General features: G+C 36.7%; 3 protein-coding genes and 1 pseudogene across 3 annotated transcripts; 2 read left to right on the top strand and 2 right to left on the bottom strand.

The window, feature by feature from the left end:
* Positions 1–593: 593 nt before the first annotated feature.
* On the bottom strand, positions 594–2,556 carry LOC107881341 (protein LATERAL BRANCHING OXIDOREDUCTASE 1-like; annotated as a pseudogene).
* A 5,063-nt stretch (positions 2,557–7,619) lies between these two features.
* On the top strand, positions 7,620–8,988 carry LOC103335078 (protein SOB FIVE-LIKE 5). Its single transcript, XM_008238076.3, has 4 exons — positions 7,620–8,207; positions 8,328–8,417; positions 8,499–8,572; positions 8,688–8,988. The coding sequence occupies exons 1-4, from the start codon at positions 7,764–7,766 to the stop codon at positions 8,701–8,703; spliced, it is 624 nt and encodes a 207-aa protein (XP_008236298.2). The 5' UTR covers positions 7,620–7,763; the 3' UTR covers positions 8,704–8,988.
* A 2,095-nt stretch (positions 8,989–11,083) lies between these two features.
* Positions 11,084–12,796, top strand: LOC103335075 (uncharacterized). Its single transcript, XM_008238074.2, has 3 exons — positions 11,084–11,452; positions 11,781–12,254; positions 12,353–12,796. The coding sequence occupies exons 1-3, from the start codon at positions 11,208–11,210 to the stop codon at positions 12,660–12,662; spliced, it is 1,029 nt and encodes a 342-aa protein (XP_008236296.2). The 5' UTR covers positions 11,084–11,207; the 3' UTR covers positions 12,663–12,796.
* LOC103335076 (photosystem I reaction center subunit N) lies at positions 12,729–13,675 on the bottom strand. The gene is made up of 3 exons (XM_008238075.3): positions 13,387–13,675; positions 13,169–13,215; positions 12,729–12,987 (listed from the first exon to the last, which is right to left on the bottom strand). Exons 1-3 carry the CDS (start codon positions 13,601–13,603, stop codon positions 12,856–12,858), a joined length of 396 nt encoding a protein of 131 aa, XP_008236297.1. The 5' UTR covers positions 13,604–13,675; the 3' UTR covers positions 12,729–12,855.
* Positions 13,676–14,018: the final 343 nt, after the last annotated feature.

Below are 14,018 nucleotides of genomic sequence, written 5' to 3'. Positions count from 1 at the left end.
TCTTTTAGTTTTGAATTTCATGTTTTGTTTTTGGGAAATTAATCTTGAATTTACAAATGTCTAGTAAAGATATACAGTTTTGAAAAATTCTCTGGTTTATATGGCTAAGTAAATATGTATTATTGTATCTTGTTGTGTACAATGAGCCTGTTTGGTGCGCATGATAAAGTAGGTGAATTAGATCTAGAATCCTAGTCCAGTGTTTGAAGGCCTAATGTGATTACATATTGTTTGTTTGTCTTTTGTCTATTTAAATGTAACAATATTAAATTTGAGTTCATATAATATAATTACAGTAAAAATAAATCGAATGAATGTACATAGAAGATTGATGGCCACATTTTTATAGTTCACCTAGGGCCTCTACGACCTTAGGACCGCCATTGCCTCCCACGGTTCATATTCATAACACATTAAATGAATACCAATGCCCTTGCGCTATGCGTCAAAGGGGTTTCAAGCAATAAAAGCTACGTACATTTTTTACATAAATGATCTTCATATCAGAAGTATGTGTAACATGGGCATGCTTTTGTAGAACTTGTTAGAACACAACACTAGTGTGACATATGGAGATCGGCATGATCTTCGAATTCAAATTGATGAGTCTATAGCTGAAAAGTTTTGCAGAGCGCAAAGGCAAAAAGATTATAAAAAAACAAAATCTATAAACTTGGCTTCACCGAGGAAAAAGCAGGCCAAAGCAAATGCAAAGAAAAATATTGTAACTAAGATCAAGAAAATGGCTCTCTAAGATATTGCAGCGGGGGAGGAGTTTGAGTCGATGGCACATGAATCTTAATCTTGATAGATGTATGATCATGGAAATTAATATTTACCGAATATGTTAGTTTCTTAAGCACGCCCCTAAGATTCTTGTGCCTTCAGCTCAGCCTCCGCCTCCGCCTTCACCTTTATGTTGGTTAGTCATTTTCTTCCGTTGCGATATATGTTTCTTTGCATTTGCCTTGGCCTTCTTTCACCTCTGTGAGTTACACAAATAACAAACAAAATTGCATATTTGGGTTAGGCCAGTTGGTCAAGGTAGTGATTCTATCCCTTTGCACTCAAGTTCGAATTTCTCTCCGTGTAAATTAGGTTAATTTAGAGTAGATTATCGCTTCTATAAAAAAAAAAAAAGAAACCTAAGTGTTAGGGAAAACCATTCCATATAATTGATTACAATAATAACAACATTTATAAAGCATGTACTTCTTACACACATGTGCCCATTAGGGTTTTGGAGTTTCAGAAAAGTTGATAGCTTCTTTCTCCATGGTAGGACTAATCTTATAAAGATGCTGCAAATAGTCACCCACAACCACCTTCTTATACTCCTCATTACTCAAGGAACAATCCCTAATGGGCTCAATCTCAGTTTACGGAGATGGATTATAGAACAAAGCCACTGAAAACCGATCTATGTCCATTTGGGTCACACTCACAACCCTGTGCCATGGGCTCTTCAACCTCCCATTGCTCATGATCTCTAGCAAATCTCCCACATTCACCAGCAATGCCTCTGGTAGCCAAGTCACATTGACTCATGTCATGTCTTTCAACACTTGGGAGGCCTCCGGCAGTCCCTGGGTCGAATTGCATGAGGAGGGTGAGGGCCCTGGCATCAGAATGTGGAGTTAGACCAAGGGCAAGGTCTGGTCTAGGACATGGTGGGTAGTAGTTGACTCTTAACATTGATCTCACTTTCGTTGGGGTCAAAGTTTTGGAGGAATGCATGTCTTTCTAGCAACAAGGCTTCGGCTAGGGCATCCAATAAGTCATTCAAGATGGCTCTTGCTTCTGCAATGTATTGCTCTATGGCATGCCTGCTTAACAATGTCACAAGATTGATGTGATCTGAGGCACTCTGTGAGTTGATCCTAAATACAAAGTTGGGCTAATATCCACACAAAAAAATTTCAATTGGGCTACTTTTTAAGGCCGTTTGGTTGGATATGAGAAAAATATAGAAACGCCAAAATGTATGCTTGCATTTGCACATAGATATTTATGTGACGAAAGTAGGGCACCTGAAATTGGCAGGCCTTTGAGGCCAAACGTGGAGACCTTGGTGTGGCTCCAGCAGGAGCTGCTTTCATAGTCACACGATCAATCCAATCCAGCGGCTGATCTTCCGACTTCACAAAGTTCCGGCCATAACCCATGTTGTCTACACTCACATACGACCCAACGCTTGCTTTCTTCTCTTCAAACGACAGCCCAAAGAACTTCTTAACCACATCCCTCACACCTTGCAAAACAGACCAAGGTACACCATGGTCCTTGATTACGAACATGCCCCAAGCTCTTGCCCCACTTGCTAGCTTGGCCATCTCTTGGGCTCGGTTCTCGGGTTTGAACCGGGCCCGTAAGTTGGCCATACTTATTGATGGTAGCAACTCCGAAACATCATCAGCTAAAAATGAGGTAACCGGATCATGATCATATTGAGGATACACCCTAATAAACCTCTTATGCAAGTGTTTAATCCTTTCTAAATTGACCTTCTTGGTCTAGGTAGCTAGCTTCATGTAAGAAATTGTCACTCGTCTCCATATAGGTTTCTCTCTAGCTAAGCTATAGCACTTTCTATTCTTCTAACATTGGCCTTTTCAGCTGTGTGCAAAATGTGCTCAATATTTGTAGGAATGGCCAAGTAAATAGTGAAAGTTTGGACCCCGCCATCCACATGTTTAGTGCTAGTTGGGATTCTTTGAGTGCATGGGCCATATGAAAATGAAATTTTTGTTGGATAGGCCCAGAGCCTTTAAGAATTTGTACTGCTTTGCAAGTGGACTGGACTTCCAAAAAATTCAAGAACAAACTGATACTTCAGGTTTGTCATGTGATGAGGACAAGCTCTTGATTGTCCATATTTATGGCTGTTCCTGATGCAGACTTCCCACATGGGAGCGACCAAACACCCACTTTTGTGAGCAGGAGGACAAGTTTCTTGGTGCCACATATTTATGTTTATCTCTATCATCTTCACCAAAATAGAAATATTCAGTAATTAAATTTTGAAATCTCTATCCTCCACATGATTGAATAAGTGAAAGGTGCACTAGTACTATTCTTAATTGGTGTGGAACAGTACAACAACAGGGAATTGTGCAGAGAGGCCTTGATGGTTTGGATAAAGTTTATTTCACTCAGTTATCCAGGAAAATGACGATAAGAACAAAGACATGGGTTTTAACTTCTAGTAGTCTCACTTCATACTCATCTTACAACATCATCTTCAACTTAAGGAGTAAGCAGCGTGAGTTATTATGAGTCGTTTATATGCAAATTTGATTCCAGAATGCATCAAATGTTTATTATTATCACTGTCGAGCACATAAGTCATCAAACATGTCATAACCACTTACGAAACGAATGAAACATCTAACATGTCACATCCACTTATGAATCAACATCTAAAACTAGCATACTTTGGAAATACAATTGAGGTATATATGCAATTAAGGCTTAAAGTTTTGATTGCAAAGTGTTACAAGATTCCAAGAGAGTGGACATTATGAGAATCTTCAAGGATACTGAATATCCATTGAAATTTGGAGGTTTTCACTTAGGACCACGCTAGTGGTAGCCACCTGGAGCTGAAAGGTGAACACTTTCTCTCTCAACTCTTATGAGAGAGGAAAGAGAATCCTATGATCATCAATTCATCAATTCATCATATCCTACCACTGTCCACTTGCTAAGCAAAGCCCCAAGAATATGGGTAAAATCTCACACCACATCACGAGCCCAGATGAGCGTGGAGGAGAAACAGTGATGACCTTATCTCAATCTTGGTCCGCAAGGTCATGGTTCCCACGAAATAATTGGGCAAGGATCCACGTGGCGTCCAATCACACCATTCCTTCCGCCCTGTCGAAATCTGCGTGTAGATACTGGCATCGCCAGTGGTCGGTGCAGCTGGCCCTCGTACACCCGTCCGTACGATGTACTCTTGCTATACGACAAATCGTGATTGTGGTTAAGGTCCCTCTTTTGGTCTTGGACCCACCTGAGCTTACTTACCAGCTGAGCTGGGGTCTATTAATCGCCCACGTGTATCGCTTTCTTTAAATAATGTAATATTTATAGAGTTATTCGTTTTATTTCTTTATAAATTTGTATTTGAGTCCCTTAATTTTCAAAATTATTCTCATTGTTCTTCAACTTCAGTTTTGTTAGGAAAAATGGTCTTATTGTTAATTTTGTTAAGTTTTCTATTAAATGCAGGGATAAAATAATATGTTTATATTTTTTAAAATTTAAATTGATTAAAATATGAATAAAATATTTTTTAAAAAAAATTCAAGTTTTTAGGAATAAGAACTAATTTTTAATTTTCATTTGACAGAGGATAGGAATAATATTTTTAAAATTTTTAGTTTCTAATTTTTAATTTTATTTTTTGGGTGAAAGGAATATTCATAAATTGGAAATTTAAAATAATACAAAATATCATTTTACCCCTGTACATTTAACCACAAAAAAAAAGTTAACAAAATTGATAGCATGACCATTTGTCTTAACGAAACTAAAGTTGAAGGATCACTGGAACGATTCTGGAAATTTAGGGACTCAAATGCAAATAAGGTCAAAATTCAGGGATTAATAAAACGAATAATCCAATATTCATATTATACACATAAGTATGTATTTTTTAATAATATTTTCATGTATTATTGAATAATGTTTAAACACATATCTTAAAAAAAATTCAATAATACAGACAAAATTAATTATATTAAAATATCATATAGTGGCCAAACGTTTTAGTTGTATCTTGCCAAAATTTTGCTAAATAAAACACGTATGTATTTTATTCGTGTTTTTCCCATTTCATATTTTACTAACTATCATATTCACAGTCTGACAATATAAATATACGTCTAAAGATTTAAATATGAAAATTGATTACTACTACCAAATGATGACATGATAATACCATATTTATTAGAAATTTAAGTATTACAATAAGAAGTTAAGGATGAATGACATATGTGATTAGAGAAAAATAAATTTTAATATGATTTGTTGCTTGTAGTATTGCTTCTTTGCTCAGTGGTAAATATGATACAAATAATTGTTGTATTGGATATTCAAACTTTGAACAATGTTACAATTATGAATTACATTCAACAAGTTTCATAAATTATAGTTGTGATAGAGATTAAAGTTATGTTTAGTGAAAAATTAGTATATCATAATAGCTAATTTCAAGATTTTGGTTTTCTGAGATTATCATATTAGTGATTCCCCGAAGCCTACGGCAAGCATTACATTTTGAGGATAAGTGTGTTATTATGAACTAATTAAGTAGGTTAACTGCTCATCTAATTAAGTTGACCAATTCATTGAGGTAGATAAGGTCAAAACAGAGTCTGGGACCCAATGTTTGTTAAGGCCCCCAATCAGCATTTGTCAAAGCTTGGTCCATATGAGCTGGATGGGACATGGGTTACCTATTCATGGTTCAATCAAATTGAGAGAGAGAGAGAGAGAGAGAGAGAGAGAGAGATTTGGCCAGTTGGAGAGAGCTCACAATTTAATCTTGGATGGTGGTACACACTACTAGACACAGCATCTGTATCCCAATTTGGATGGGTTTGATAGTAACACCTGGAGGTCCCTAATGAATATCATTTGGATGGGCTATAATAATAATGAGTGATCCAAGAGGGAATGCACATGGTTTTAAATTTTTTACCTTCATTTTCAATGCTACCATAAGTTGCCGGAATTAGCTGTTTAGTGCGTGTTGGTAAAATCTAACTGTTGATGCATTGTGAGTTCTATATTCATCAATGTCCACAATTTATCTATGTATGCATATAGACGGCCGACCACAACATATGTCTATGCATATATGTACATGGCACTATTGACTTGAGTACTCAGACCATGCACCAATTATTATGGTTAAACTTGTTGATTATACTTTATGCGGCTATGGATAAGTTTAACACCTATTATTGTGGCCTTTTATTTTGACCACCACATGCGTAATATACTTTGCTTTCCTTAATTTATAATTAGGGTGATGAGCTATTCAAATATAATAAGATGCCTATATTAGGGCACATTGTGGTTCACAGTGATTTATACATAAAAATAGGAGGAGAAAAAGAAAAAGAAAAAGAAAAAGAAAAAGAAGACAAATGAAAAGGAAGATGGGAAGGAAGCTAACATTGGAACTTTGAAAGGAGGACCAAAATTAAGAATATACATCAGAATTCACAAGTGACAATATTTAAAATGGAGCTTTGAAAGAGCAATTTAGGTTGAAGTGCGTGTGCACGTGCAGACATGTGTGTAAATATGTGGGGAATTCTGCATATGCATACGCACACGTGCCCACATGCCTGTGTGAGTCCTTAGAGGTAAAGAGTAAATCCCTGCACAGTACTGTTCTTTCTTGAAAAGGAGAGAGAGAGAGAGAGAGAGAGGTTTAAATGTGATTGCATGTGGATTCATAAACACCCAGTCCAGTCAACTACACTTTGCCCCAAGAAATTTCTACAGTCTCCACTCATGCGGTCATGCCTAACCTTATTGTGTTAAAACCCTTTTAATAATTCTCACTTGATTCTTGAGACTAGACAATTACATACAAATAATACACCAACTTCTTGTTCCTTACCATATGATACTATAGAGTTTATGCATGCGTGGCGTGAATGATTATGAACTGTTAATTCGTATGTTATATAGATTTATAATTTACACGTAATAGATTGCCTTATACCATATAATCTGATGATATATGAAAAGATCTTGATAAATCTAGTAGTATTGTATTCATAATACTCTTCCTAACTATTTTATATGTAGTCAATCAGTTGGAGTTGAAATTAAAATTTGGTTCCCTAGGTATTTTCATTACAAAAACTACAAACTAGTTAGCTTCCAAGTTCCTTTTTCAAGTGGGAAAGGCAGGAGATTCCCAAGTCCACTTGGCTGAACAGTAAACACTACACATAAGCTAACTAATATCAGAAAGGATGGTAAAAGTATCTTGAAGACTATGTGCAATTAAGTCCAATAACATGCAGCATATACTATTGCTTTACATCTACTAACTAAAACATCTCTAGCAGGAGGACCACAGATAGCTCAAGAAAAATCTCATACTAAAACCACCCATGCTGATCCAATCAAGCTATGTGCTCAACAAAAAAAAGGCAAACACATCAGAGAGAGAGAGAGAGAGAGCCAGAGAGGCATGAATGGTACCGCTATGAAGGGATAGGTGTCCATATACTGAGGAAGGGGAAATGGACGTGTACCCCCGTTTTGGTTAAGAGGGTACACAGTGCCTCGCTGTCTTAGCATGTGAAGGGATATTGTGTGCCTTATTTTTGATATTTCTCTCTCTTACATGCACCCACTATAACCCTCCCAACTGGCATTTTTGATTCATTCACATACAGAGCTGAATGGGAAGAGGAGAGTCAGGACAAAACAAGTCTAAGATTTAACTTTCTTTTTTATACCTTTTTATTTCTTACCACACTCCAAAAACTCCTATATCTTCACATAACTTGGTATGTGAAGTCCAAATATAGAGAGACACATTCCATCAGTCCTCCATTGAGATATTCATCTTTATCTACTTAGTTACTTAGAGAGAGAGAGAGAGAGAGAGAGAGAGGGAGTTGTTGATATTCATCTATATATATATATTCAGTTGTTCACCTCTCTTTGTGTTATTAAAAGGAAAATCCATTAGAGGGTATTCTTTGTGAAAAAAGAAGAGGAAAAAGATGAATGTGTTGGCCTCAGAATGCAGTAGTGGTTGTGAGTCTGGTTGGACTCTATACTTGGAACAGTCTAATTTTCTTTCTCGTAATCCAAGTGCTTCACATAGAAATAGTGGTTTCTGTGATGAGTACAAGGATAAAAGAAGTAAACAAGCTGATGGTGATGAGGGGGATGAAGAAGAAGAGGACCAGTCAATGGTTTCTGATGCATCTTCTGGGCCTCCACATTTCAATGAAGATGAAGTTTACTTAGACGATAATACTAATAATAATATTAATGGGTGTTTCTGTCCTCCATCCAAGGATCTTGGACCTTTGAAGTTTAGAGGAAAAAAGCAGAGAATCAAAGAAAAAGGTAGGCGCTCATGTGGTGATCAACAACAACAACAACAACAACCATCTTTTCTAGATGACACTGCCAGCTCCCCTGTCTTCAACTACTCCAAGGTAATTAATAATTAATTAATCACAGTTTAACTTCATTAATGTGACTAATTTGATCAACATGATCTGATCCATTGTTAATGGGATTAAATTATATTTGATGGTTGCTTGACAAATTTGCAGAATAACTTCATTGTGTCCAATAATCAAGCTTCTGGGGGTAGTAGTAGTGTCCTGGATTATTCACAAGGCTTCTCATCTACTCATTTTCAGGTACTTGGTTTTCTAGTTTTGCTTTTGTTTTGGTTTTTTTTGTGTCTTTTGGGTAAACTAACTTCTAGGTTCTTCTTGCAGGGGAGATCTGCATACCAAGACCACTTTGGTTTCCTACAATCTACTCTATCTGGAAATAACCTTCAGAACAATCAGTTGAGTGCCTATTTTTTATTTTTAGTTTAGTTAAAATTATGCATCCATTTACAAATACAATGCAGTGTTTCCTTACGTTCTTTAGACTAAAGGAGACTGTTTCTTAACATGCAGATGGTTTCAAGGGTAGGGGATTGGCATGAGATGAAGGAAAGGGATATCTTCATCATCAGTTGCTGGTCTCTTCTTGTTTCTACCACTACAGCAGCTGCTGTATTACTTTCTCAAGTAGAGATGGTGGGGAGAGGCTGCAAAAAGTAGAAGGAATTGGATCTCAAAAGGGATCTTGCATGTTCCTTTTTCTTTTCTTTTTCTTTTTTCCTTTTACCTGTCAATGCAGTGGGAAACAACCTAAGAGAGAAGAAGTTAGAAATAAATTTTCATGCTTCCAAAATTAAATTAAATTTTTTGTCAACTAGCAGGTGGTGCAAATGAGCTGGCCTCTCTTGCTTATCCCTCTTTTCAACAAAAAGAAAAAGGCTAAACCTTTTATTTAGGCAGCCTATGTGTGACCAAACTGGCACTATTTTTTTTCCATGGAGCTATGCTCTTTTAATCATGCCATTGCAGTGAAAATCAACTCAGCTAGTAGAAAACTATGGAATGAATAAGAAGGCCTTAAACATCAACAATCTCTCCATAAAAAATAACAAAAAAATTTGTCAACTGCCATTATTCTCCACATAATTCATGTACTTTAGCGGTCCAACAAAGTAGATAGATGTGTTTCATTAATGATTTAACCTGGCTAAATCAAATAGTAGGACAAAAGGAAGCATGCACCTAACTCTGTCGGCCAGTCTACAAAATACATGATCAAAAGAACAGGCTAATACTAATCATCATCAGATTTGATTAGGTGGGATTTGCTCAAATCTACATCTTGGAAAGCTTCCTACCTATCCATAATAAGTAAAACCAAATATTGGAAAAGGCTTAGGCATTAATAAAGACAAGACCCTTCCTGGCTTCATGTCCCTAGAGTCCAGACAAGGCTCTATCCATGCTGAATTATATTCTTCTTCTCCCAAAAAAAAAAAATTTAAGGCTTAAAAATGCATATGAAAATTGGGACAGGATGATGCAAAAGTGTAATGAGTGATGGGCAGTCTGATGAGAGCACAGAAATGAGGGAAGGAAAGGCCAAACTTGATGTTGGAAACTTGGAATATTTCATATGCATTTTCATGACTCTTTTTCTAAACCCAGGAGATCCTGCCTGAGATCTCCCTGACCCAATGGAACATGCCCCATCTTGTTTAATATGTGCTCTTTATCTCATTTGGAAGGATCCCATTTTAAACAAATATTTTAAACACTATTTATTAATGTAATTTTGCACACTTCAAGTCTGTCTGCTGTGAAGCTGTCATTGGACTTTATGTCTTGCACAATTCTGTGTCATTCTTGGCACTTTTAAATTCCTAAAACTATTCCCAGTCAGTTCCCAATTGAAATAAAAACTTTGTTTTCTTTTCAAAAAGGCTGAACAAGGATAAAGATGAGATAAGAAATTGGGAATTTAGGATGTCAAAGCTGTCAAAATTCCAAGTCCTACACACATGTTCCTTTGTATTTTTAAATTTGGTGGTTCTGCAATGGAAGTCTTCCATGCAGTCAATCAAAAACCACCCCCAAAAAACAAAAAACAAAAAAACAAAAAATATATAAATAAAGAAAACATTGAATTAAAAATTGAAGATATATAAAAGTGATGGTTAGTCATATTTTGCCTCACTGCATTCCATCATATTGCAGAAAAGCACAGATAATTGGATAAGAAGAACCCAAAAGGTATGGGAAAACATCATTTGCCCTTCCAACCACCTACAAGACAAAACCTTCAATTCCTGCAAAACATATACACAAAGCAAGGGAAGGGAGGGCTTTGTTGTTTCTTACTTGTGTTGTTGTAACATTGAGCTCCTGCCAAAACAATGCCATTTTAATTCCGAGTGTTCCCATTTCCTAAGACAAAGTCTCAGCACCTCTTATCATCTCTGCCATGGACCTGCATGTCATGATACATATCTGTGCAAATTATGAACTAAGTCAGAAGGTACCTGCACTGCACCTGCAGGTAAGAGGAATACCAAGATCTACCACCGTCTCAGAATTACAAATTTTGATGTATACAGAGTGAAGCTAACCAAAAAAAAATAATCCTGGAAAATAGTTTTCAAGATATAAAAATGTGTAGATTTACTGCTTGATAGAACTGGGAAGCACCACTGCAAATAGTTTGGAACATAAAAGCACGTTGGGTGAGCCAATGACAAATTTCACTCTCTGCTTGCCCAATATCATATGGCAACATGCAAAAACTTCGACTTACTGCTTCCAATATAACTATTGCAATATAGTTTCTTTTTTCGAGAAATTTCACATTTGTTATTGGGCCTTTGAGGCCCAGAGTTGTTGATTCTGGGCCCTTGTTGAGATAAGTCTTGTATACCCAGAATTTTTATATATATAATAAAAAATAAAAAACACCTGCAAGGCATTCCCCAACAGACAAGGGTTTTCATTTCAGGCATGTTTAGTTTCAGACAATGAGTTGTGAAAAGTGAAAACCAAAAGTTCATTAAAAAATGCATGTAAAACTGTAAACTGTAAACCAGGAGCTCTTCTTCCATGTCAATCCCACTCTGCTACAAGCCTTCTGGGCTCTTGCTACATTCACCAAGAACCAGAGGCCCCTTACTCTGCAATCACAGCAGCAGCTTCAGCAAACAAGAACAAACTCACAACAGCTGGACTGGGTTGAAATTTATTCGGGGCAAGAAGCTGTTGAAGGATCTCAGCACTTGGGGCATTGGGGGCCCTTGTAATTATTTTATCCAAGTCTTGGATCAAACCCAACTTGTTTCTGCTATCAGGTTTTGCTTTGCTTTTCTTTTCTTTTCTAGTACTAGTATGTATTATATAATGCGATTTTGATTGTGGGTTCAAATTTAGGAAGCTGAGTTCTGGGTTTTTTCTTGTGGGTTATCAGATATGCTTATGCGTTTTACCTGTCTGAAACATAGTCTGTCTGTTTAAGACCATTCCATTTGATCTTTCTGTTTTGCTTTTCATAAAGACAGAAAATTGGCATCAACTTCTGTTTTGCAGTCAAGATTTTTGCTGAGTTAATAAAGTAAACTAATTTATTCATAATTGGCATTAAATTCTGTAAAGTTCCTTGCTTTGTTAACAACTCTGCAGATTCTGTCATGAGCATTCGATTAGGTTCATTATCATTGGCAAAGGCTCAAACTGTTTATTTGATGATTTGGGTTTTGATGGTTGTGTCATACTCAACCGGATTGAGTTTTTGGAGGAGGAGGAACCTGGTCTATATAGAGTTGGAAGTGGTTTCCGATTTAACCGGTTAGGGGTACACTGCTCAAATGAAGGATTCACAGGGCTTGAGTTTGCTGGAGGAATTCCTGGTACTGTAGGAGGAGCTACTTATATGAATGCTGGAGCAAACGGGCAGGAGACTGCTGATGCAATACATAGTGTTGACATTATAACAATGGATGGAAGGCTTCATAGACTTAATAGGACTGATCTCAATTTCGGGTACCGTTCATCTCCATTTCAAGATATGCAAGAATTGGCATCTATAACTGCTGTTAAATTTAAGCTGCAGCCCTCAGGATCAGCAAAGAGAAGGCAGTATGAATACATGGAAAGGTAGTTAACATTAACTAGAGAAAAAGTGAGAGATAAGTTCTCCTGTAAGACTCCTAAACTTGTAGATGCTTATGGGTTTAGTGTGGCTAAATTTGCAGGAGAAGAATTTCTCAACCAGTTGGGGAACAAAGTGCTGGCTCGGTCTTTCGAAATCCATTGGATGTGGGAGTTGCTGCAGCTGAGTTGATTGAGAAAGCTGGGCTGAAAGGCTTTAGAGTGGGAGGGGCAATGGTATCCAAAATGCATGCAAATTTCTTCATAAATTGTGGTGGCTCAACCTCTCAAGACATGCTCGACCTCCTTGCTTTAGTGAAGGAAAAGGTTGATCAGAAATTTGCAGTACAACTTAAGGAAGAAATATTATATGTCCACCCGCATCGTAACGATGTGAAATCAAAACAAAGATAAATGACTTGTCAATGTATCTGATGAAGAAACTATGAGATCAGTGCTTGCAAAGGCACACCATATAGATTTGTAATGCTGATAAAAGTAAGAATCTTCATTCAAATAAAAAAGATTAGTGCACAACCAAAACACCATATGAGCAGCTTCTTTACTTTGAACTTCAAGTAGTTGTTGTAACTAAAAAAAGTGGTTTTCACTTGTTATTTTCAAGCCAATCAAGAATCCCCTTCTCTGATTTGGTAAGCTCCCCTTGCTTCGCCCTTATAGTTCCTCCCTCAAACTCAAAGTAATCCTTGTAATTGCGCTTATAGTAACTGTCCATTCTCTGCAAATATAGTTGCGTAAGAACAAGACATATAAAAGAATGAAAATTTGCATTATTATTCCTCTAGCATATGAGCAAAATGCTGAAGAATGACTTCAAAATCTTTGGCAACACTTCCAACTTATGAAGAATGCCATGATATCCAAATTCACAAGAAAAGGGAAATTCAAGAAATTTTTACCTCCTTGTCATTCTTGGCCTTGTTCTCTTCTGACTTCTTCAGATACTCTGATACAAATTTCAATCACTACTAAGTCATATAAACCAAGAAAAGAAAAGAAGGAAAAACCCAACAAGAAAAAAAAACACGTGGGCAACCCATAAACAAGCAAAATAAGCACAACGAATTCATCATCAGAAAAAAAAAAAACCCCAAGAAGATAATAACATGTGCTGTACTTTTAAGAAGCTCAGCCCCAGATTCACTGACAGGGGGAGTAGCAAATGCAGCAGATAAGAGCAGCCCTCTTCTTCCAAAATCGTTGGCTGCCTTGGAGGAAATGGTTTTCTTTCTATCTTTGCGTTGCCTTCTATGGACTGCCTGCACATTAGATGAAGCAAACTTGTTCACTGTAACAGTCAGGGCCATCAATATGCTTTGGCCTATTGAGCTCATGGCTTTTCCACTACGACCACTGGTTTTCTGAACATGTAGATTATGATGACGACGATGAGGCTTTCTTTGTCCATGTAATTATTCAACTTATCCCTTGGGTCTTGGCTCTTTGATTACAATTCCACGTCAGCACGCTTCAGCCTGAAGAAGGCTTATTATTATTACTTTTACCATAAGCTTCCATTTTCATATTTACCTATCTTTAACATTTTTGTTGGTTTTAAAATCAGTATTACAGAGAAGTTTTCTTAAAAATTGATGTCAATCAAGTCATACAAAAAGTAATAGTTGCGGAATTAGCTAGGTCAAGAGTTCGATTCCCTTTTTCCTTTTATTGTACCTACCTACGCATTAATTACATTAATTCATCGCATTGCTGACCATATTGGGATGAGATTCACCTACATAGATTAGT

The sequence above is a fragment of the Prunus mume genome, linkage group LG6 (assembly GCF_029339155.1).
Source record: "Prunus mume cultivar Tortuosa linkage group LG6, ASM2933915v1, whole genome shotgun sequence".
NCBI classification, from domain to species: domain Eukaryota; kingdom Viridiplantae; phylum Streptophyta; class Magnoliopsida; order Rosales; family Rosaceae; genus Prunus; species Prunus mume.
This window is presented reverse-complemented; position numbering and strand designations above follow the sequence as displayed.